The following is a 22,885-nucleotide window of genomic DNA, read 5'->3' as shown; positions in this document are numbered from 1 at the left end:
TCTAACAACCAACTTAGATAGCAGGTTTCGCTGTGTTGGGTGTCGGTTTGTAGTATATGGATGTAATCTTGAAAGCGCAAGCGAACCAATTGCTTGAATTTTTTTTTACAAGTCCAATTATAGCTTAAACATGACTCTAAACCAGCTCCTTCTTACGCTCTAAGACTACATAACACTAATAAACTTAAACTATGTTCCACAACTCACCTACGCACACGGGCTTAGACATGTTAGATGGAGTAGGACAGACAGGTGAAATGACATGGCCAGGGTCACACAGGAATTCTGAAATACTGGGAAAGAAAGCCAAGTTACCCAGTTTGTACTGATGCTGTATCCCCACCCCGCTCCACTACAACTTACTTCTGTTGACACTCCAGCAGTTGGCACTGCCAAGTTAATACAGCCGTCGGAGGGAGTGTTTTATGCTGTGCATCAGCAGTGAGATGATAGGCTAAATTGTGGCGGTAACTATTTTAGGTCCCAGGTGAAGTTTGTGGGACTGCCAGTAGGGGAAACCTTTATCTACAGATCACTGAAATATAATGTGTGGCGCTCACCAAGTAACTATGTTTAGAACCTTTTCAGACATCTTTGCCTTGTAACCTATTTCGCAGGCTGCTGAGTTGTGAAGGATGTGTAGAAATCCCTTCTCCCACTAGTGAAATGCACCCCCCTTTAATAAGACATTCACCCCAATGTAACACAGCAACAGCAAAGTTAGATCACAAAGTGCAGAAGAATACCACACCTACCACGCAATTGCCAGGGGAATTCAGCCAAGTCAGCGATAATGGAGTTCAGAATTCGGTCAGGATCCCAGCATTAGACACCCCGTGTTTACAAACAGCCCCACAGGCTAGTCAAGAGCACCCATGGTCAGAAGCTTGAGTTGTGACCCACTGAAAAGACGGCAGGATTCTACTGTTACTACTGGCACTGACAGAATTGGGGACTTCTCCAAGCAAATTAAATGTTGAGGATTAACATGATGCGTTATTATCTTTCCAGACCTGTCATCTAAAAGTTTAAGGCACATCTTGAAGCTGGGATTTCATCACCTAGATCACTGTCAGTTTGCAACCCACAAAAGCATTATCTTGCATAACAGGTTTCAGAGGGTAGCCGGGTTAGGCTGTTCCAGCAAAAACTAGGAGTCTGGTGGCACTTTTAAGACAAACAAATGTATGAGGGCAAGGCTCGACAAATTAGTCAATCTACTCACCCGGGGCAAGAAGATTTTAAGCCGGCATGGTGCCGCATGCGCAGCGTGGTCTGCGAAGGCGCAGCGTGCCAAACCGCGTGGCTGGCGAGTGGCGCTTGCCGATGCTCGTCAAGCCCTGTATCAGGGTATTCGAGCGCTACAACCCACTTCCTCAAATGCCGAAGAGAAAGAGAGGAGGGGAAAGGACACTCCCTGTATCCTTTTTTCCCCCGTCCCCTCTTTCTTTTCCTCGTCAGCATCTGAGGAAGTGAGTTGTAGCTCACGAAAGTTTATGCTCTAATACCCTAATAAATTTGTTAGTCTTAAAAATGCCACCGGACTCCTTGTTTTTGATTTAGTGTCATGTCAGTCAGCCACAATGATTTGCCTCCACGGTCAGCATTACTAATTTTTTTTTTTTTTTTTTTGGTGCTTCAGGGGGTAGCCGAGTTAGTCTGTTACAGGGAAAAAAACCAACAAATGGTCTGGTAACATTTTATAGACCAACAAAACATGTAGATGGTATCATGAGCTTTTGTGGCTGTGCCCATAAAAGCTCATGATACCATTTACATGTTCTGTTGGTCTATAAAGTGCTACCAGACCATGTGTTAATTTTTTTTTTTTACTTGAATACTAAAAAGCTTCAGTAGGAAAACTACTCAGGAAGAAAAGCTGGACAGCTAGAGACGAAAACATTTTAACTTTATTACATTTCATTTACAAATGCAAAGATACAAAGACAAAAGCCTTCACACAAAAGAAAGGACTGAAAAGGATGTACATTGAGACGAGCTGCTTTTTCACATCATTTCTCAGATTGCACACACATAAAAGCCAACTTCAGTTTTCCACTTTACCTATAGAAAAGCACAATTAAAATATACTTCCATGTTGCAGGGACAATTTCTCCAGGGTTCCTGGGTTACCAAAGCTGTAGCTGAATATAGGATTTGCATATCTCAGTGAAATAATCCACAAGTTATTTTGATAGAAAAGTTTAGCTTGTAAAGAACAGCATATTGGACTGTCTCTGAAAATACATTAATCTAGCAACATTTTCCCCCACACTCGGTGTACGACGTGACGTTGTATTTAGCTGCCAGTCTGTGAGAGAAGCTGCCAGGAGCAGCTGGATTTAACTGTATTGAAATCCAACCTTCCCTTTGTAAGTACTTTCCCATTGCATTTGACTTGCAGTTCTTTTAAAGGAATCCAATCAAAGCTAGGCAACCTGGCTTAGGTAAAAACAAAAATGACAACTTCCGATTCCCTCTAAAAGAAAACAAATCCTTAATATCTACTGTCCTTTTATTTTGAACGGACTGAAATATAATATCTTTAATTGCTACACTTTATAATGCTGACCAAACAGCACCTGGATGTGTATAATATATTTATACACATATACCGTGTATCATCTAGGTTTGCAAATGCTCATGCCATAAATATGCAGGATCCAGCAAGTAGATAAAGATTTGTTTAAATGAGTCCTATTTCCTTGCAATACTTTGTCCATAAATACTACATAATACCTATTATTTATGTTCTACACTGCAAATAAAGGAAGATTTTTCTATCTGCTTATCTTCCTTGGGTTTGTTTAAATTTTAGGCAAATGATTACCTTTTCCTCTCACTCTTATGACATTATGTAAAGCATAAAGACACTTACTAACAACTAGTTTTCTTTTTCTTCATCACTGAATATCCAGAACGGATTTTAATAAATACATTTCCCCAGTATGGTAAATTGCAAACCAGAGTTAATTTCTATGTCCATGTTATAAGCCCCTAAAATATCTGATGGAAATACTGACACACCATTATTAAAGTGGCAGGAATGCATCCCCTATCCTAGGTTTATAAATAGAAACACGCTGCGTCGTTCTTTTTTCTTAAGCCATAGTATAAAAAGATTGCATTGAATAGTCCACAGGACAAGTACAAACAAACGTTACACTTCATTTGCTGTATAAATACAAAGAGGTCAGAAGGCGGAGTAAGAGGGTGGCTCTGAAAAGAGACACGTTTCTAAAGAAAAGCGGCGGAAGGTACAGGAGCCGTTCCGTAAACTGCTTGGTACTTTGCTTTCCAAAGTGATGTAAGATAGATCAGACGGGCTTCAAACAACCAATGAGCCTCACCCTACAGATTTACTGAAGATTCGTTAGAGAGGTAAAAGTCCTGCCATCTGAGGAAACCCACTTCTCTGTCGCTTTCTCTCAATCGCTACAATTTAAGCTTTTCAGGAACAACTTGAATCACAGATTTAGGAAAGAGAAATAAAGGTCACATGAATCTGCACACATCTCAGGCTGGTGTTGGTACAAAGTACAGGAGCAAACTTACATATGGCAAAAAAATGACACTCCCTCAACGGGTAGGACGAACGTCCCTTTCACGCCCTACCTTCCCCATTAACATCTTTTCCTGTAGCTTTATATGTTGATATTGAAAAATCCTGAACAACAATTATGAAAAAAAAAATCAAAGGCTCTCTTTCATGTTTACGCTATGACGAGGGCTTAAAGAAAGGAGTTCCCTATCACAGAATTCAAAACATGTGTTTTTTCTAAGGCCAGGTCTACACTAGACCCGGAAGGTTAGCTTAAGGTACGCAACTCCCACTACATAAATAACGTAGCTGGAGTCAGCATACCTCAAGCTGATCTTGGGGCCATCTTCATAGTGTTCCATCTACTGTATCAAGCGACTGTGAGAAGTACTAACACTGACTAGAGGCACCCTCAGTGTTCAATTTAGTGGGTCTTATCTAGACCTGGTAAATTGAGTGCCAGACCATCGATTTTCAGCACGTAAGTATAGACATGGCCTAATATATAACTGTTATACAAGATTTTTTTCCCCCAACATTAAACATTCATATGAATAAGTTTTTAAAAAGGCTCATTATAGTCAAGCAACCTGTAGCTGATTCAACTATCATGGCATGTGGCCATTACACGAGGGTGCTCTACGACACAGCAGTCTCAAAGCAAGATAACTCACATCAGTGTTCTCCTTTTCCTCCTCTTCAATTAACCTCCAACTTGAAGTGGTAAAAGCTCGAGACATTTAAAATGCTACCGACAAGCATAATGTAGGGAAAAATCCTGCACTTGCGAAGGGGACTCTGTATTCAGAGATGATAAGAAACTTGGCACTTTATAAGGCACAAACGAGGTATCAGCTGCCCCGAAGAGTTTAGGGTGGAAAAAATCCACTAGGCCTTTACCTATTGCTCTTTTCTGGGATTCTAAGATCTGCATTTTCTTCCATACAATAACCAACTGGTTTTGTGGTCTCATCTGCACATATGATTTTAGGAGGCTTGAGAGAGAGAGGGAGAGTGTATCACTCTTGACTCATAAGTGCACAAAGATGAGGCTCAGATACTTTTAATCCGGTAAGGAACAAACTTTCAAGAAGCTAGGAGCAGCAGGGGAGACCTTCGGTTAATATTAGGGATGTAAGCGACTAGTCGACTGCCTGCTAAGCATATGATCGTCAGGCAGTCGAGTAGTGACTCAGCGAGTCACTTCCCCCCCCACTGCCTCTATCAGAAAAAGGCAGCGAGCCAGGAAGAGGGGAGATGAAGCAGGAACCAGTGCTGGGGGAGTCGGCTTAAAAGCCGGTACCCCTCAGCACCATCTCCGTGAGGGGAGGGGAGGAAGAAGGCAGAGGCGTAGCGGGGGGGAGGGAGAGGAGGAGGAGGAGACTGGGTACAAGCCGGGAATCAGCTGTCCCAGCTTGAGCCTGGATGCTGTGCCCCTGCTTTTTAAATTTACACTAGGGGGCTATGCCCCCTGCTTGCTGCACTCACCAACCCCCCTCTTGTGGGGGGTAGGAAACCCCAGCTCTCCCCACCCCGGATACCAGGGAGGACCAGGCTGTGGCCACGCTAACCTAGGTCCCTTCTCCCTCCGCCCCCGCCAGCCCAGGCCCCTCTCCCTCCGTCCTCTGCCATGCAAGTGCAGGCCCCTTCCCCCCCCCACCATGAGTTAGGACCTCTTCCCCCCCCCCCCCATGAGTCAAGGCCCCTTCTCCCTCCTTGCTAGCCTGGGCCCTTTTTCCTTTCTCTCAACCCTAACTCCCTCACCCCCAGCCACAGCATGCGCCAGGCCCAGCTCTAACTCCGGTGGCTGGGGAGGGACAGAAGTGCCTGCCCATACCGCATGGGGCGCAGTGAGGCGCAGGGGCGCTGCAGCCTGTTGAAGTGAGGAAAGCAGCAGTGCGGGGGGCTGCTGTCCCGACCTCTCCCCCGTGCAGTCCCGCCTGTGCTGATCACTGCCCCAGCCCCGCCCGCAGAGCCCGGGGCTGCCTGTCCGTCCGCTGGGAGCAGAAGGAAGGAGCAGACGTTGGTGAGGCGGCTCGGGGGTGCTCTGGCAGCCGTTGGGGAGGGGGTGAGTCTCCACGGGGGAAGCCAGACTCTGGGCAGTCGGGCACTGTGCTCCAGCTCCCCTAGAGCCTGCTGCTGGCACATAAGCCCGGCTGGGAGTCCTGCTTCTAACGCTCCCCCCTCCTCCCCGCTACTGTCCTGAGTGCCGCAAAATGTCCCCCCGGCCTCTCATGGCTGCGATGTGAGGTCTGCCGGCTACTTTGCCACATTTCTTGGTGTTGAAAGCCCTGTGGGGTGAGGGTGAAGGAAAGGGAGCAGGGGCTTGGTTTAAAATAGCAGTTCCACGTGGCGAGGGGAAACCACGAAGTTGAGCTCAAGCTGGAAGAGGGGGAGGGACGAGAGAGGGAGGCGGCAGGTTGGATGCAGGAAAAGTTTTTTTTTTTAAATACAGAGCGAGATTAAAAGCCTGGGGCTCTTAATACATTTAAAAGGCAGAGCCACAGCAGGATTAGTTTCTGGGGCCAGGAGCTTTCCCCCGTTATCGACTAATTAAGTAGTCAATGGAAATTATCTGATTAAATGCAAGAACACATCCCTACTTAATACTGATTGAAACTTAATTTTTGCAGGGCCTAAACCCAATTTAACTGGTGTGCTCAGAATTTATTTTTTTTTCAACTCACCATAATTTGTCTGCCTTAAAATATTCAAGTGAAGGACTTTGCAATGTTCTGCTGGATGTGAGAGGGAGGGGAGGGATTTGAGTCACTTGACCTTTTTCAAACACATCTAGAATTTTGAAAACATATTTAACAGCCAAATGGAAAAATATCATGAGTCAGCCTTTGTCACTCACTCGCTAGCACGTTAAACATCCAACTTGCTCATGCTGCTTCTCACACTTAAGGTTCCAGCCTCATTCTGACTCATCCACCACACAAACCCAAGGAAAATACTACAAAAGATGCCAGGCTTGGTCCCAGTATTGAACAAAAACACAAACAAAGAGCTAAAAGAGCTACCGTAACATGGTCCAAGCACCTCATTCAACCCAGCTGATCTGAGCTCTACACATCAACATGGGAAAACCAGTGTCATGCAGTATCTAGAGGGTTATTATGCATCCACACTTCAAAGAATTTTCATTCTTCATATTGAACCTCATTTTAAACACACGTGCACACGGGGGGCCCACATGGAGACGTACAAAAGCCTTAGACTTCCCTTGCTCCTCGTGAGGAGCTGGCATAATGGTGCCAATGGGGGCGCCCTCGGTGTTTGAGAAATCGAATGCCAAAGGACTGACCTCCCAAACGTCGATCCACAGGTAAAAATAAACGTGGACTCAGACCCCAGCATCCGTGTCTGTCCTCCCACTTCTGGGTACTCTAATCGTGTTACATGTGGTCTATCCTACAGCACAGATTCAATTGTTCGATTCTAAGGGTACGTCTAGACGACAGGCTTTTGTCAACGGAAGTTTAGTTGACAGATACTGTCGACAAAGCTTCTGTCGACAAAGAGCGTCTAGACGACATCCAGTTCTGTCGACAAAGCAAGCCGCTTTGTCGACATGACAGTGACAGTGTAGATGCAATAACGCCTTCTGTCAACAGAACTCTGTCGACAAAAGGCATTATTCCTTGTAGAATGAGGTTTACAGCCGTTGACAAAACTGCTGAGTTCTGTCGACGTTATGTCGACAGAACTCAGCGGCAGTGTAGACGCAGGTATAGTTTTGTTGACAAAAGTCCACTTTTGTCGACAAAACCCTGTAGTCTGGACACACCCTAAGAATGGCGACGCAAAAGAGCGGAGAGGATTCTGTCCTGAACATGGCATTTTTAAGCAAATTCACCCTGTTCACAAATACTCTGCTGAGCAGGAGTTGGAGATGCTGGAACTACACCCCCTTCCAACACGCACTGGTCACAAAGTTTGCAGGCCGGATTTTATAGGTATGAAGCAACTTCCCAGCCTGACAAGCCTGCAAGGTGGATGTATGAGTGGGTGGCCTTCTTTAACTCAGTAATAAGCACTCTGTTTTCCAGAGGATTTATGCTAAAGTGCCAGGCTCTGCAGCCCACTCCTGTTTTACAATCAGGCAGTGTAGGAGAGATCTACTTCATGGAGAGGGAGGAATCCCAGCACCCCCGCTCAGAAAAATGCTCTTCTCTGCACAGACAAGTCTAAAATTGCTAGTTGAGAGCGAAGCCATTTGAAACAGATAATTAGCTCCCAGAGTCAGCTGGATTTAGTTTAGATTTCTAAGCTCTTTTAAACAAAACCAGCAGAATCAGTGACTTATAAAATGCAAACTCATTCCCTCTCCAAGGCAAAGAGCACAGATATTCCTGGACTACAGCTTTCTAACGTTCGAAGGGAGTGTGTTGACAAGCTATGACTATGCACACACTTGGCACCCTCTCATGCACAGCTCCTGCATGTACCACGGTTTGGCCATGTAATCTGGTTTGTGATGAATTTTTGTACCGAGGCCAGTTCATAGAGCTGTCTTCCACTCATTCACGCCCTACGCTGTATGTTTTAACGAAAAGAAAGATTCAACACCCTCAACAAGTTTAAAAAGTAAAAATGTGTAAGTTATGATGAGGGCAGGAAAGCAAAATTAAGAAGTAAAATAGTTAATTAACACTGTCCTCTTCACTTCCCCCGTCATCAGAGTGTGGGAAAATCATTTGAGGTCTCCAGGAACGTACTACTGCTTGCAACATGTACCATGCACGGGCAGCTGTTGAATACGTGGCTATAATGAAAAAACCCCCAACAACCTGCAGTGAGTTGGTTTTCTATATTGTTTAGGGAAAAAGTTGCAGATACAGTAGTAACAGCTTCCTGGTCATTGTTGCTAACTCCAGCAGAGTTAATGATTCATGAGGTGTTTGTTCTTGTTCTAATTATTAAAAGTTTTGCTGCTGTCACATTAGCTACTGTAAGTTCTCATTAGTCAGGACAAGCCAGATCCGTTCACAGTGAAACAGCTTCAGTGTTTTGTGGTGTTCGCCTAGTACTCACTGTTCCTTCCAAAAAAGGATGGAACCCTTTTGAGTGCCAAATGCTTTCACAAAATGACCAATGCAGCTGTGTAATTGGATAAACCAGCCAGTGAAATAGCAGCATCAACAGAGATGTGGTTCCATTTTGGGGGGGGAGGGGTTGTTACATTTTGACACCTCTGCTCTCTTAGATACCTCCCATCTAAGCGTGTCACTACCGGGTGACAATCAGCTTTGTGTTGCATGTGCCCTTGCCTGGTACAGCTGGACATCTCTCAGGGCAGATGCTCCACAGCCAACAGCAGCCAGAACACACAAAAGTGCTTAAGACAATGACTGAGGATCGACCGAGTCTCTGACAACAAATGCAAATCCCCTACAAACAAGGCAATTATGTTTGTACTGCTTAAGAGGGCACATGGTTTCCAGCAGACTGCTGGAGACTGGCTAAGATATCTAGGTTTTACGTTTTGTTTTTACATTGACAATCTCACCACAGTTTCTTCGCTGAACCACAATGCTGCATTAATGCTAGGCCATGTCCCAGATTAAAATGCATTTAACAGAAACCGGGATCTTCAGAGATACAGATTACATCATCTGGCTGCTTCTCCAGCGGGTGGAAACTACAAAACAGAAATGCAACATACATAATTGGTCGCTATTTAATATATAATCGAGGGTTCCAGCAAAAGTCACGCTAAAATTACATCAAATGTACGCACAGCTCTCTCCCTCAAAAGAAGCAATAGTGCAATTAATCTAGTATTAAGGAGATGGCCAGCATTCCCTTCAAAAGAAGAAGTCGGAGCAGAAGTAAATGACATGCACAGAACTGCTCTCGTTAGGGGATTTACCTTATGAAACGTTGGTGTTATATTTTACGTTAAAAACCTGCTCTGTTTTAATTACTAGCACCCAATTACAGAGTGATTCAAAAGGAAGATTTACAGAGGTACAAATGCAACCAGGACACAGCTCCCACTGACTTTCAATGACAGCTGGGTTACTAATGCCCTTTTGTTCCTTTAAAAATAGCCCCCATAAAAATTTAGCAATAATACTCTGGCTGTAACAGCCTGAGGACAGCAAGAGAGTTGTTACTTGTGATTCATCTTTCCCAAGCTTTTTAAACTATGCCTGCCAGCTTTCCTGAAGTAGATTTTTTCCCTCACTGTCCACCGGCTGCCCTTCACAAAGCTGAGTGATGTTGCTGCAGATATCACTGAAGCAGTGGTGAGGGTGCTAATTTCTTTCCCGATCCAACACAAAAATAAAAGCCATATACTGGCCACCTAAAGATTGCACACTTACTGGTGTAAAGGCACCTATAGCATGCAGCTGTGAGTAATTCGTAACACATGGCCAGCAGTCACAACTAAAAAAGCTCTACTGGAGTAGCACAACTATTCCAGCACTAAGGTCTCCTTACACATGACACTTAGAGCCAATCTGCATTCAGCCCTACACAACAAACTGTTCAATCCTTGATTTCCCCGTTTGGAAGGTATTACGCTGCAGGACCTGAGACACATACCTCTGAGCTAATATTACAGCAGGTGTTGAGCAGGCAAGCTCTTCACTCCACTTGCTTCTAGAAAGCATCCCTACATGCCCGTGAACTAATTATTTGGTATTGAAAATCAGAGGGATAGAAGATCAGAAGAAAAACCCACCACTCCATTTTGAAGACATTTGCAAACATGACCGTCATTATCCCAGATTACACTACAAGATATGGGCCCCCACGTCACGGTTCTGCTGTACACCAAAACTCTCCCCAGAGCTTTGTAAATTCCTGCAGTGCAAGAGGGGAAAGACACACAATGAACTCCAATAGATTCTAGTTGCATTTGAAATATGAGGACAGATTAGAGATATTCTGTGGCTTTAAACATGCCTCCTTATATTTTTAGCATTATAGGAAGACGTGAATACAGGGCGAATGGTGTGGGAAGTGTATAAGGAGAAATTAAACTGCCACATAGGAAGAACACTTATCAGAAGTCATGTATTATGGACAATTTTCTGGTGCAGTTTTTAAATACACAAGCCCCTGGTTAATATGTTTTTCTGTAATGTGTGAATATAGAGCATTTTCTTCTTTTAAAATAAAGCTTATGTCCTTTGATCGTTTTTACTGCCTGGTTTCTATGCAGCCGTCAGCATCCCAATGTACCCTTGATACATCAACCCCAGAAAACACGCAACAATCTCTTGCAAGGGCAGGTAACCGACCTGCACTGTCTGTTAAGTTTCTGCAACCAACAAGGTGCAGGAGAATAGATTTGTCAGGGCACGTCCAAGTCAAAACTTTTACTGGATTGAGCTTCCTCACACAAACTGTAGAACATACATTCGAAGTGCTGGAACAGAGTAGAATGGGCTTTTACAATGTTCAATACAAAATTATTGGCATAATTATCACAATAGAAATACTTTTAATTGTACATGGGACTTTAAGACTCCTCACCATTTGTTGCCTATATTACATGGCTGGATTTGCTGTCCTATAAAAATTGACATACTATGTTTTTGATTCTCACTCTATGCTTATACAACACACTTTTCTGCAGCTACTTTGTGGCAGCCTCATGTTCTATTACTGAATAAAACAGTAAGCATATTTACCCCTTTATGCCTTTATTTTGATAAAATCGGTCAAGCCCACATATAAGGCAATATACACCACAGTTAAAACCACCCCCTCCCACCCACAAAAAAAAATAAATAACACAAATGAATATAGAACTTAATGTAGTGTTTTGTTTTGCAGTATAGAAATTCCACACAATGATTCTGTTTAAAAAGGTAAAAATGATTTATAATACACAGTTTCATAATGTCATCATGGTGCCCGCATAGAAAACTGACATGCAATCCATGCCTACACTGCGCAGTATAAATAGTAAGCAACTAAAAATACAAATAACAGGAACACTACAAATTTTTTTTCTTTTTTAAAAAGAGAACATATACATATAATAAATGCTAATTGCTCTTTCACATTGCCATCACAGTGACAGGGGGTCCGTTTGTCAAAGTAAGAAATGCTCTCACCCTTAAAGCACAGAGTACATTTTAACCTACATATGAGGGAGGGTTTCCTCTTCCATAATGTACACTGAGGTGGTTCCAAATTGAGTAATATCCTAATAAGGGAAGGGAAAGTCTTAAATATCATTCCTACTGAAATAGAGCTTTTAAAAATAACAATTAAAGTGGAATTTAATAAAAAAGAAACCTGAACCAGTTACTACAAACTTAGTGTGGCTCTATTTACCTAGCAGGAAGTTTTAAGCAACCACCTTAGTTCAAAGGCCGTGCGCCAGTATTCTCAGGCACAAGATTTTGTTTTAAAGCAAAACAAAAAATGGTATATAAATTATCAATAGTTTCATCCATAATTAAAAGTCAACATCTTTCTTTCCTTTTTTTTTTTTAAGCAAAGGTTCTCTCTGTACAGGAAAGGTTTTTGCACAGTTAAAGAATGCTGGCAAAGTGTTCACTAACATGCAGAAGCAGTAGTGAGACAGACATGTTTGATGCTGCCTGCGGTCAACCATGCATGCAGCATACAGAACTACCATAACTCGGCCTGTGCAGATCCATTTTTAAAGAGAATGCAGAAGTCAGTACTATATACAATGCCAAAGAGCTTCTCCCGTTCCCTACCCCCAACTCCTAAGCTGCAATAAATAGCAGAAATCCATTTTTCTTTTTAAAATCACAGTATTTTATATATTGAGAGTTTATTCCTATTAATTCTCCAAAGTATCGGCAAATGCAACAGTCTGTCTTGGGAAATTCTTATAAAAACATAGCTATACAGAAATCAATCAGCAGGTATATGTTTGGACGTAACCTTTTGAGACATGAGACTGTTAAAAAACCCCAATTAAATCTAACTTAATGCTTCCAATTTTTTCACTGTATTTTTCGCCCAAGCAATGCCTTTTCTTCCCTCCTCCTCCAAGCATCATCCGTTCCTTTATTCTAATGGTCAATGCTTTTCCACATCTATCACCCTCATCTGCTGGGTAGAAATTGCAAAAGATAACTGTTTAACTTGAAACTGAAATAGAAATCTACTTATGTTCTGAAATCACTGGGGATCAACCCTGTGCTTGCACTTGAAAAGCTTTAAACATTTATTGTTTAAAATAATGTAAACTTATACACCATGGTTTAAAAAAAAAAATCAGATTTAAAGGGAAAAGGAAAATATTCTTCTACTAGAATAAGGGTCAACGGGCCATTCTCCCAGGGAGCGAAGTGCAGAAACTATTGAAACGTTACTGACACTGTACTAAAATAACTGCACAGATTCTCAAAGGGTTAAAAATTAAAGCAGCTAGCCAGCTCCCCACAACAGGGGCTGAAGATATGAAGCATATTCTTTCATACATTGATCATCTCTTCCGACAATGACCGCCTCTTCCTCTCCCCTTGCACCCTCCAGAAAAAAAAAATATTTCTTCTACCTAGGCGATCCCTAATTTCCCCCCCCCTCCACACACACACACACACACACACACACACACACACACACACACGTTTTATTTTTGACAATTGCATCTAGATGGGTTTATATTTTTTAAATTAAGGCCATTTTAAATGTCTACTTACAAGTCTAATAAACAAGCTCTCCTATATACACATGTAGTTAAAAAAAAAATAGAAGGTAGCATTTAGCGATATCTCCCTGTAAAACTATCCAGTCAGCAGTTTTATTTCCTCTAACTGGATGCTTCACTTTTAAGTGACTCTGGTTTTAAAAAAATAGATCATTACACACAAGGATTCCATGCATAAGAGACATCTGAACAAGAGGTTGATATAGACAAAAATCCAATCAATGAATTAACAGTACTGTCAAGGAGATTAAGTAAACTGCACAAAGTGTACTCAATTCACGCTGTACCTTTGGTGGTTTTGAAGCAAAGAACCTCATATCATCTGTGCCCAAATTACTCACGTTCTTTTAGGGTATCCTCCTGTTTAAAGCTACCTTTTTTAATTGAAAAAGCATTAGCAAATCAATAAGCGGACATTAGGAGTAACATGTAACATCAGGCTTAAATGTTGATGAACATTATAAATGCAGATGCCTTGCTATTATGTGGGGAGGAACCAAAGAAAACCATCCTTTAACAAGAAGCTTACACAAAAGCTAGGAGACAAAAAATAAAAATCCCACATCACTTTTAGTGCAAACGATCAACTAATGGCACAAATACGTGAGCAACACACAACCCCATTATACAGGATCCCAGCAGTAATTCTGCTCAGCAGTGTCTCTATGCATCTTAGGACAGCACCTCACAGATTTCTGGAAGCACACAGAAACCTAGCTATAACTCATTAGAAGTAGCTCACTTTTGCCAGGGACATTTACATTCCTTGCTTTAAAAAAAAGCAAGGAAAACATTTTGGGGGCAGGGTGACTGGGTTTGGGGAATGTTTTTAATAAAAAATATTAAAACTGAAATTAAAAAATAACCTCATACATTTTTTGACCAAATGCAAAACAGGGCAATACAGACTATGTCAAAAGAATAGGATTTGGAGAATAAATAGCATTCTTGAAAGGGGAAAAACAAAAAAGCAAACAAACGAATGTCTTTAAACATAAATTAAGACGGCTTTTTTATTTGAAATTGTATTTATCAAAATATATTTGGATGTTCAGTCCCTGCTGCAGGGAAATATTCTCTCTTAGCAATAATTTCTTCATTAACACATTCAATGTACTACTCAATTTTTTTTCTTAGTACAAGTCAAATGATGTTGATTTTAACTTCTGCTGACAAGAAGGGCCATGTATGTGGGTTCTCTTACTGTGAAGACTACAGAGTAAATAGCACAATATTTTAAGAGTTATATTTCTCAATTACCCTAAGTGCATTGAGCTCTTGGTAAACAGCTAAGCATATTTCTCAGATCTGTAAAAAGGTGACCTAGTGCCAGGGAGTCAGGACTCATTGTAGGCCAATATCAGGCATTACATTTAAGTGAAATCACCATTCTAGAATCAGCGAGGTTTTTTTTAAATCATTCATCATTCTGTTACACTGTACCAGAGAATACTAGCTGTGACTAACAGAAGTAGTCTGAATTTAAGAGCCGCAGCATGTTCAAGGATACAGCGCATTTCACTATTAGCATGTCATTCTTCCTAGAGTGACAGAAGGAATATCAGACTCATAGAAACACAGAGCTGGAAGAGACCTAGAGAAGTCATCGAGTCCAGCCTTCTGTGCTGAGACAGGACTAAGTAAACCTAGAACAACCCTGACAGGTGTTTGTCCAAACTGTTCTTAAAAGCCTTCAATGACGGGGATTCCACAAACTCACTTGGAAATCTATTGTAGAGACTAACTGCTCTTATAGCGAGACATTTTTCTTGGAACCAATCTAAATCTCCCTTGCTGAAGATTAAACACGTTATTTTTTGTCCTAACTATAGAGGACAACACCCTCCTCTTCATAGCAGCCCTTAATATATTTCAAGACTATCGGGTCCTTTGTGTCTTCACAAGAATGAACATGCCCAGTTTATCTACCCTTTCCTCACAGATCAAATTTTCTAAATCTTATCATTTTTACTCTCCGGCTGGACTCTCCAATTTATCCACATCCTTCCTAACATGTGGCACCCAGAATTGGATACAGTACTCAGCTGAGGCCTTCCTAGTGCCAAATAAGTGTGAAAATTAATACACCCCAAGATTTTAGCTTTGTTCACAATTGCCTCACGCGGCTGACTCATTCAGCTTGAGATCCACTATATCCTGCTATGATCCTTCTCAGCTCTACTACTGCTTCACTAGTTCTTCCCCACTTTGTAGTTGGGCCACTGATTTTTCCTTTCTAAATGTAATATTTTGCATTTCTCTATACTGAATTGAATCTTGTTGATTTCAGACTGATCCTCTATTTTATCAAGGTCGAAACCCGTTCCTTAAAGTGCTTGTAATCCCTCCCCACTTGGTATCATCCACAAATTTTATAAGCATCCTCTCCACTCCGTTATCCAACCAATAAATGAAATATTGAATAGTGCTGGATCCAGGACTAACTCCTTAGGACCCTACTGGAGATGCCCCCTCAGTGTGACAGTGAAATATGGATAACCATGCTTTGTGTATGGGATTTCAATCAGTTGTGCACCCACCTTTTTGTAATTTCATCTAGGCCACATTTCACTAATTTGCTTAAGAGAATATTATGTAGGAATAAGTCAAGAAACTCAGTGAAATCAAGATCCATCACTCTACATCTTCATCCCCTTATCCATTAGGCCAATAACCATGTCAAAGATATGTATGTTCCTATTAGCCTAATGTGAATATATAAAATAGCAAACACTGGACAGTCTTGCCCTGGGTTTGCTTACTTCTGGTCAGCATCTGCTTCAAATTCTAGTATTATGCAGAGTGCTTCGCTTGGCCCTACGTAGTTTAGCTACTTTTCTAATATCCAAATACTTAAATAAAAATGCATAAATAACAGTAACAGAATATTTAATAGGCAACAAATAAAAAAAAATCATAAAAATAGATGCTCATTTTTGGGCTAGGTATTGCTACACAACGGCCCTTCTTGTTACTCATGAATTTCACACAAGTAGAATTTAAAAATGAAATTCTCTGCAACTTAGCCACCAATATTCCGTTAGTAGCTTCCAAAGGCTCTACCTTCTCCTTCACACTCACCAGGTAATGAATTATAGTACTTTTTTGTGTGCTCAGAAATTGAAAAACAAGAAAGGCTCTGGAATAGTGTTTACAGTTGATTTTTTTGGATCACCAGCTACCAAGAGCCCAAGGAGGTGCCAGGCCGCTTTCCTGCTTTGCAAAGTACACAAGTTTGCTCAGGGCATACAAACAGGCAGTAGGTGCTGGACAACAGTCAAGGAAACAAACCTGAAAACAAATGTGGCAGATCAATCAAGGGAGAAGCATTTTACTCTACAAAGCAACTGTCACAAAGTAGTCTGGGAGAGTCAAAATTACACACCTCCCTCCTTTTCAGAGAGGGCGGCCATACAGGCATTTTGCTTTAGCATTAATGAGAGGTCAGTAGTCTAGAGTTTCCCCTCAGTCTCGCAAGGAAATGGCTGTTGTTCAGTTACAGAAGCAGCCAAGGATCAAATGCTAATGATGTGGTATTTTACACATAGAATTTCTTCACCCTTGCTTCTGAACCGTTATCACCTATCCAGAAACACCCTCTTCTAGTGCAAAGGATAAACTGACCACCTTTTGCTGCAACTTTGCTGGTGGGTTTGGAGGGGAGAAGGCTGATGCAAACTCCTTACTCGTTTAATGGCAATGAGTCAATAAGGGATAAAATATGGCGCACCAGGGAATGGGGGTTTGCAGCACTGCAAGCTTAGAACAACAAGCTTTACTCATTGTACATGACAGAGCTACCGCTCTCAGGAACTTGAATCTGACATGACTGACCCATTGGACTCCTCAGTTCGGTAGGGCTCCAGGAACTAGTTTCATTCCCAGGCTCATGGTGTCCTCGCTCTACAGCCGGTCCATCCTGAAAGTGTCCTCTGTGGCGGGATCGGTGAGGACCATATCTGGGTCATTAAGCATGTGCAGTCCATCCAGGGTTAAAGGGTCAATTTTGAGTTCATCCAGAGGGAACTGGGAATCCGAATCAAAGCTGACATCTCCGACACCTGCCAAAGAGTTGGTCAGTTCCTTTGATAAGCTGGGAGGAGATTCTCCTGTGACTAGAGTGAAGAGGAGGGGAGACAGGCCTTAGAATTGTTGCTCCATGACCAAAACATGCACTTCTTTGCACAATCTTCTAGCTAAAGATAAGCAATGAAACCGCTTGCATGAAGATCAGTGGGGTTTACCGGATGAGCAAGAATAAATCGGGATGGGGTGGGGAGGATGTTCCAACCCTACATTGTAGGTTTGTCAAAGTGCATCACAACAATTATCGTATTTTAGCACATATAACCCGTGGGTTATGTGTGTTTTTACAAACCCTGCACCCGCCCCTGCGGGGCATACTCTGGTGCGGGGTATACAATATTTTTTTTTTACTCATCTGGTGAATTCCTGCGCAGCCGCCAGCCTCCAGCCTCCAGGCAGGGGAGCGCTCATCCCCCTGGTTCCTGTGCAGCCACAGGAACCAGGGGGATGAAAGCTCCCCTGCCTGGAGGCTGGCGGCTGCGCAGGAACCGAGGCGTTTAGGCTGGCTAATTTCCACTCCCCCTCCTCCCGCACTGTAAATTAGCTAATATACCCCGGCACAGTTTGAAAGAAAAGTCTTGTATACACTGTGGGTTATACTCGTGCGCGGGGTATACAAGATTTTTTTTTTTTACTCAATTCGGAAAAACCGCAGGGTATATTCGCTAAAATACGGTAAATTGAAGGGCTTTACAACATCATAGGCAAAACCCAAGGTAGGTCCCCATGTGCCTTACCTGTGAGGATGATATTGGGGATGTTTCCATGGCTGGCGTAGTTCAGCTGCTGCGAGTCCTGCAAGTTGCCATGGCTCCCGGTAAGTCCCATCATGGCTGCCTGGGAGTAGTTAAGGGTGGAGCAGGGGCTGTACAGGCTGTTGGAACTAATGGCGTTTTCTATCATATTAAACTGCTCAAGCTGAAGACCAAGGCACAAAAGAAGAGTTACTTCTAAGCCAGCAGGAAACACAGTGAAGCAATTTACAAAACACTGGGTGGGGAGAGAACATTTCAAAAGGACAGGCAAACAAATTCATCTTTAGGTTTGGTAGATCAGAACATGGTCCCGTTTCTACCTAGCTTTGCAGAATCATTTATTGCCAAATTCAGCTCTTATATCAAATCCAATTGCTGCCTACTAGATCCTACCAGGCTGTCAAGCCTTAGAAATAAAGAAAGAAAACAATACTTTTTTAAAAAATGAAAAAACAAAAACAAACTAAAGCAATATGATGGATGCTATTAAAGCCAACTATCTGCCTGCCTCAGTGAAATGGCTTTGGATCAGTACTGCATTTTTCTCAACTACACTGGCACATGTCACAGCTGAAGCAGGGGCTCCAGTGGGTGGCTGGTTTGTCAAAGGCATGGAGGTCTGCTTGTTAAATTTTGGGATCCCACACAGCTTGGCTGCAAATTATATATACATGTATTTGTTGCCACCCACAAAGCGAGATCTTCCAAAAATGGGACCATTGTCAAGGAAGGGTTTTTTTTGGTAATCTAATAGCCTTGGCAGAGTCCCTTTACCTGCTGAAATGCTGAAGGGGAACAAAATAAAATGAAATACAGTGCAATTACAAACAAAAACAGAAGTAGTAAGATATGGACAGAAATGTGCTCTTTAGAATAGCCATAAACTGAATTCTACGTATTAATTTTAATTTCAGAATGGCCAAAATATAGTCAAGATCTGAGATGAATTTGCTCACCTGATGGGATAGGGCATTAGCCTGCCTAGCTGTCATCTGCTGATCATAATAGGAGTCACCAAATACACTCCCCAGAATGGAAGAATGCTGAAAACAAAACAGAGTCTTTATGTTGTGAAAGTCACACAAATAGTTAGGCGTACCCAAGAAGTGTGAGTGACTGAACTCTTCCAACTGAATGGTACCAAATCTGATCAAGAAATGCCATTCATTATTAAGGAAAACTAATAAAGAACAAAATAAAATACAGGATTTCCCCTCCAAAACAAGAGTCCATCTGTATCACCACTTTTCATTAAGGACAAGAAACATAGAATCTAGGGAACTCTAAACTTTCTCCAGGAGGGGACATAAAGAAACTCCTGCTTTATAACAGGAGTTATGCAAATACACTGACAAACACTCTGCAATTTTTGCACAAAAGACAAACATTTTTCCACAAAAAGAGTAAAAACTACAAATACAGCTAAGGCAGCAAAGTGTACGTTGCAAATGACAGATAATGCAGTTCTTCTGTCATCAACATGCCATTGAAGGATGGCTGGTTTACCCATCTCCCTCACCTAGTATTTACAAAATGAGCAGTGTAATTAGAATAAGGTGCCACAGTGAACTCCGATTTACAATATCAAGTGCAAGAGCAAATCAGAAGAGTTACTAAAATGCCTGGGTATCAAATGTGCTTTTAGCAGTACCAAGAGAAAGTAAATTTGGAGGAATTCTAACCATAATGAGTTCCGTCTTTCTCTTCTATTAAAATATCCATCTATCAGTAATTCTGAACATGACCAATAACACTGTGTCATGTTTTATTTTTAAATACTATCCAACTCTCAAATTCTATTTACCTAAACCACTGCTGGCTATAATAGAAAGCACAGATACACTGCTCTCTTGAAATTCAAACTTTGCAGATTTTAGTTGAAATCTAGTCCCCAACACAAGCAGTATACTTACACAGAACGTACTTGGAAAATCTGTCACATATTTATGTATGTTTTCATTTTTTAAATGTCTTGCATAATATTTTCCAGCAATTTTAATTCATGAAATTCAACCACAAGGTTAAGAGACAAATAATTTTTCCCCACAAAGTTGAATGACATAAGAAATTTTAAGCAAAAGCCTAATTAGCAAGTATATAATTACACCAATTCATACAACTAGGGACATTAACATGGCAAAGTTGCAAAATACTCAAAAGCACAGGATGAAGTCCACAACAGTGAACATAAAATCAATTTAGCAGACAACAGTTAAGGTAACCAATAGTAAAAGCTCAGATGAAATACTTTTCCTTATGGCACTGATCATTTGTGTGTGTGTTTGAATTATTTCATATATACACACACACACAAATGTACAATCAGCATGAAAGAGGAGAGACGATGGTTATCTGTTCTTTTCAGCAAGCCTTCCAACAGTCCTTTGTAAAAAGAAGCCATCAGTAAGCAAAAAAGACTTTCTACCATGAGGCAGAAGCTTCCAGGGCTGTTCTGCTGTACGGAGACTCTTGAACTACTGTGGCATGAGTGGAGGAATTCATAGCCTGTTTACTAACAGCCTTGAGGAAAGCCCAGCAGGGACTCAGTGTGGCTTTGTATAGGGCACATAGTCAATCCGTTTGGTAAACAGATCCTATTTGCAACACGTCTGTTCTTAATAATACTGTGAACCCCATGCCATTGTGTGCAGGAGGGCAGAGGGCATAGTTTGAGTGCATTCCGATAACAGTTTGGAACTCCTGAGTTGCCATCATTCCACCTGATTCCAACAGAATGCTGGAAAGTGGTGAAAGCTTGCAACATCCTCAGAGCAGCGTTTCTCAACTTTTTTTTATAAAGTACCCCTTTAAAAAAAATGTAAGTACCCCCAGTACCTACAGTTTTCAGACACACACAATTTCTTTTTTCTACCATTGCAAAACATTTGTTTAAACAATTTAATCGTAGCCAGGCGGGCGATTAAATTTTTGGGTGTAGAAAGGACAAAAATAAAGCAGCGCTGTAAAACGTAAAACAAAAATTCAGTTTTTCCAAATTTCAGTTGTGTGGACGTACCCCCCAGACTTCTCTCAAGTACCCCTAAGGGTACTCGTACCACTGGTTGAGAAACACTGACAAGGCTTATGTCTAGACTGCACTGGAACGGAGTCTCCCAGGCCAGGTAGACAGGCTAGACCTAGCAGGTCTTGCGCTAATGCACTAGGAGCTTGGATGGCATGGCTTGGGCTCTCAAACCTAGGGGGGCTTAAAGGCCCACACAATAACACCCACACTGCTATTTTTAATGTGCTAGCGGGACTTAGGGATATGATAGTGTATCTGGTTAAATGAGCAACTGATAAGCCGATGCCCAGCAGCTACACACAACCACCTTTCCCTCTCCCCGCTGTGGCTCAGAGTAAATTTTATTTTTATTTATTTATCTATAGGTAAATTTTACTGATCCTGTTATTGCGGAGCCACAGAGGGAGTAGTTGCTGGGACCCAGCACGAGCTGGGACTGAGCCCTCTTGCCTGCCTACCTGCTCCCAAGCTCCTGTCAATGCAGAGCTGCAGCGGTTAACTGTGTAACTGACAAAATATTTGTCGGCTCCATGATTACCGGATTAAACGCTTCTTAACATCCCCAGCTGGAGTCTGTCTACACAGGCTGTGGGGCCCCCTGTAGATATACCCCAAGGTTCTATGTACCAAACTGTGATCAATCAAGTCAGAAAATATGCTGATGCTCGGCAAATCTTGTCTGGCAGGGAAGATTGCACAGGCTCCTGTCACTCTAAGAAAGGGCTTGGCTATTAAATGAAGCGAGGAATCTTCTCCTTAACACCGGCTCAACAAAGAACAGGATTTCACAGCAAAAACCAGGGTTCCTTCACCCAACAGGCTCACTCTTCATGTTTTACATTTGAATGAGATGACTGAAACACTCTCTAGAATTCTTCAACTAAATTACAATTGCATCAAAGTGAAAAAGAAAAGCACTTTGTCTTCTACATAACATGTTTTGCCAGAATTGTATCCTGCATGTTAAGCAAGGAGTTTCTTTGCCAGTAACTTACTGACTCCCACTGTTCATTTAGAAGACATGACTGCCTTGTCCCCAATACAAACACTAACCTCAACAGTGCTTTGTATCTCTCCAATATCACTGGAATGAGTGGGGGCAACAAGTCAGTAACCAGATATTGGCAAGAGTGAGAGCCTAGCCACAGAAAAGCAAAACATTACAACAAAGCATCATTGTTTTAAGAAGGTTACGTTTACATTTTCTTCCTTAAAACTATTCAAGTTACACTTGTGGCACAAATGCACTTTGCTCTATAATTACTCTAACAGCTACTCACCAAAATTCAAAACTACCCCAACCAGTCACATATCTGCAACAACTAAATGTACAACTTAACACAGACAAACCAGTCAGGACTGGCCAACTTCACCCTAACAAAGGATAAATCTCAGCATTTCAGCAAGATAGCAGCACTATTATTTGTTGCTGAAACAAAAAATCTTCCTTGTTTCTTAATCACCATTTGTCTACACTTCTTAGCACATCAACTTCTAGCTTTAGCCTCAGAAAACTGTAACCTCACTATGAACATCTAAAGCCAGTCAGGAATTGTCATTAGAAATACAGCTGACATGCAGCAGTCCCAAACAGAACCTACACATGACCCTTCTTCTGCCATTTATACGAAGGCTTTTCAAAAATATGAAAGAAGGAAAGAAGGTCCTTGCTTTAGTACGATTTTCAAAACTCCTTTACTAGAAGCAGCTTGAAGCTTAACATGAAAAGAAATGAACTGGACAAAACCTGAATGTGTTAGCCCCCATTTCTCACCAAGTGTTCTGAACAAATCACAGAAACCCAAGTTACATTAATTTTT

General features: G+C 41.8%; 1 protein-coding gene across 5 annotated transcripts in view; it reads right to left on the bottom strand.

The window, feature by feature from the left end:
* Positions 1–1,888: 1,888 nt before the first annotated feature.
* CRTC1 (CREB regulated transcription coactivator 1) overlaps positions 1,889–22,885 on the bottom strand; it is an 83,251-nt gene continuing 62,254 nt past the window's right edge. For all 5 annotated transcript variants that reach the window (XM_075902875.2, XM_075902877.2, XM_075902878.2 and 2 more), the window contains 3 exons: positions 18,997–19,083; positions 18,023–18,203; positions 1,889–17,314 (listed from right to left, as the gene is read on the bottom strand). In XM_075902875.2, the coding sequence (XP_075758990.2) occupies positions 17,103–17,314; positions 18,023–18,203; positions 18,997–19,083 (480 nt within the window). In that variant the 3' untranslated portion in view covers positions 1,889–17,102. The remainder of the gene's footprint in view (positions 17,315–18,022; positions 18,204–18,996; positions 19,084–22,885) is intronic.

This window comes from Pelodiscus sinensis, chromosome 32, assembly GCF_052426305.1.
Source record: "Pelodiscus sinensis isolate ZL-2025 chromosome 32, ASM5242630v1, whole genome shotgun sequence".
Lineage (NCBI taxonomy): Eukaryota > Metazoa > Chordata > Testudines > Trionychidae > Pelodiscus > Pelodiscus sinensis.
This window is presented reverse-complemented; position numbering and strand designations above follow the sequence as displayed.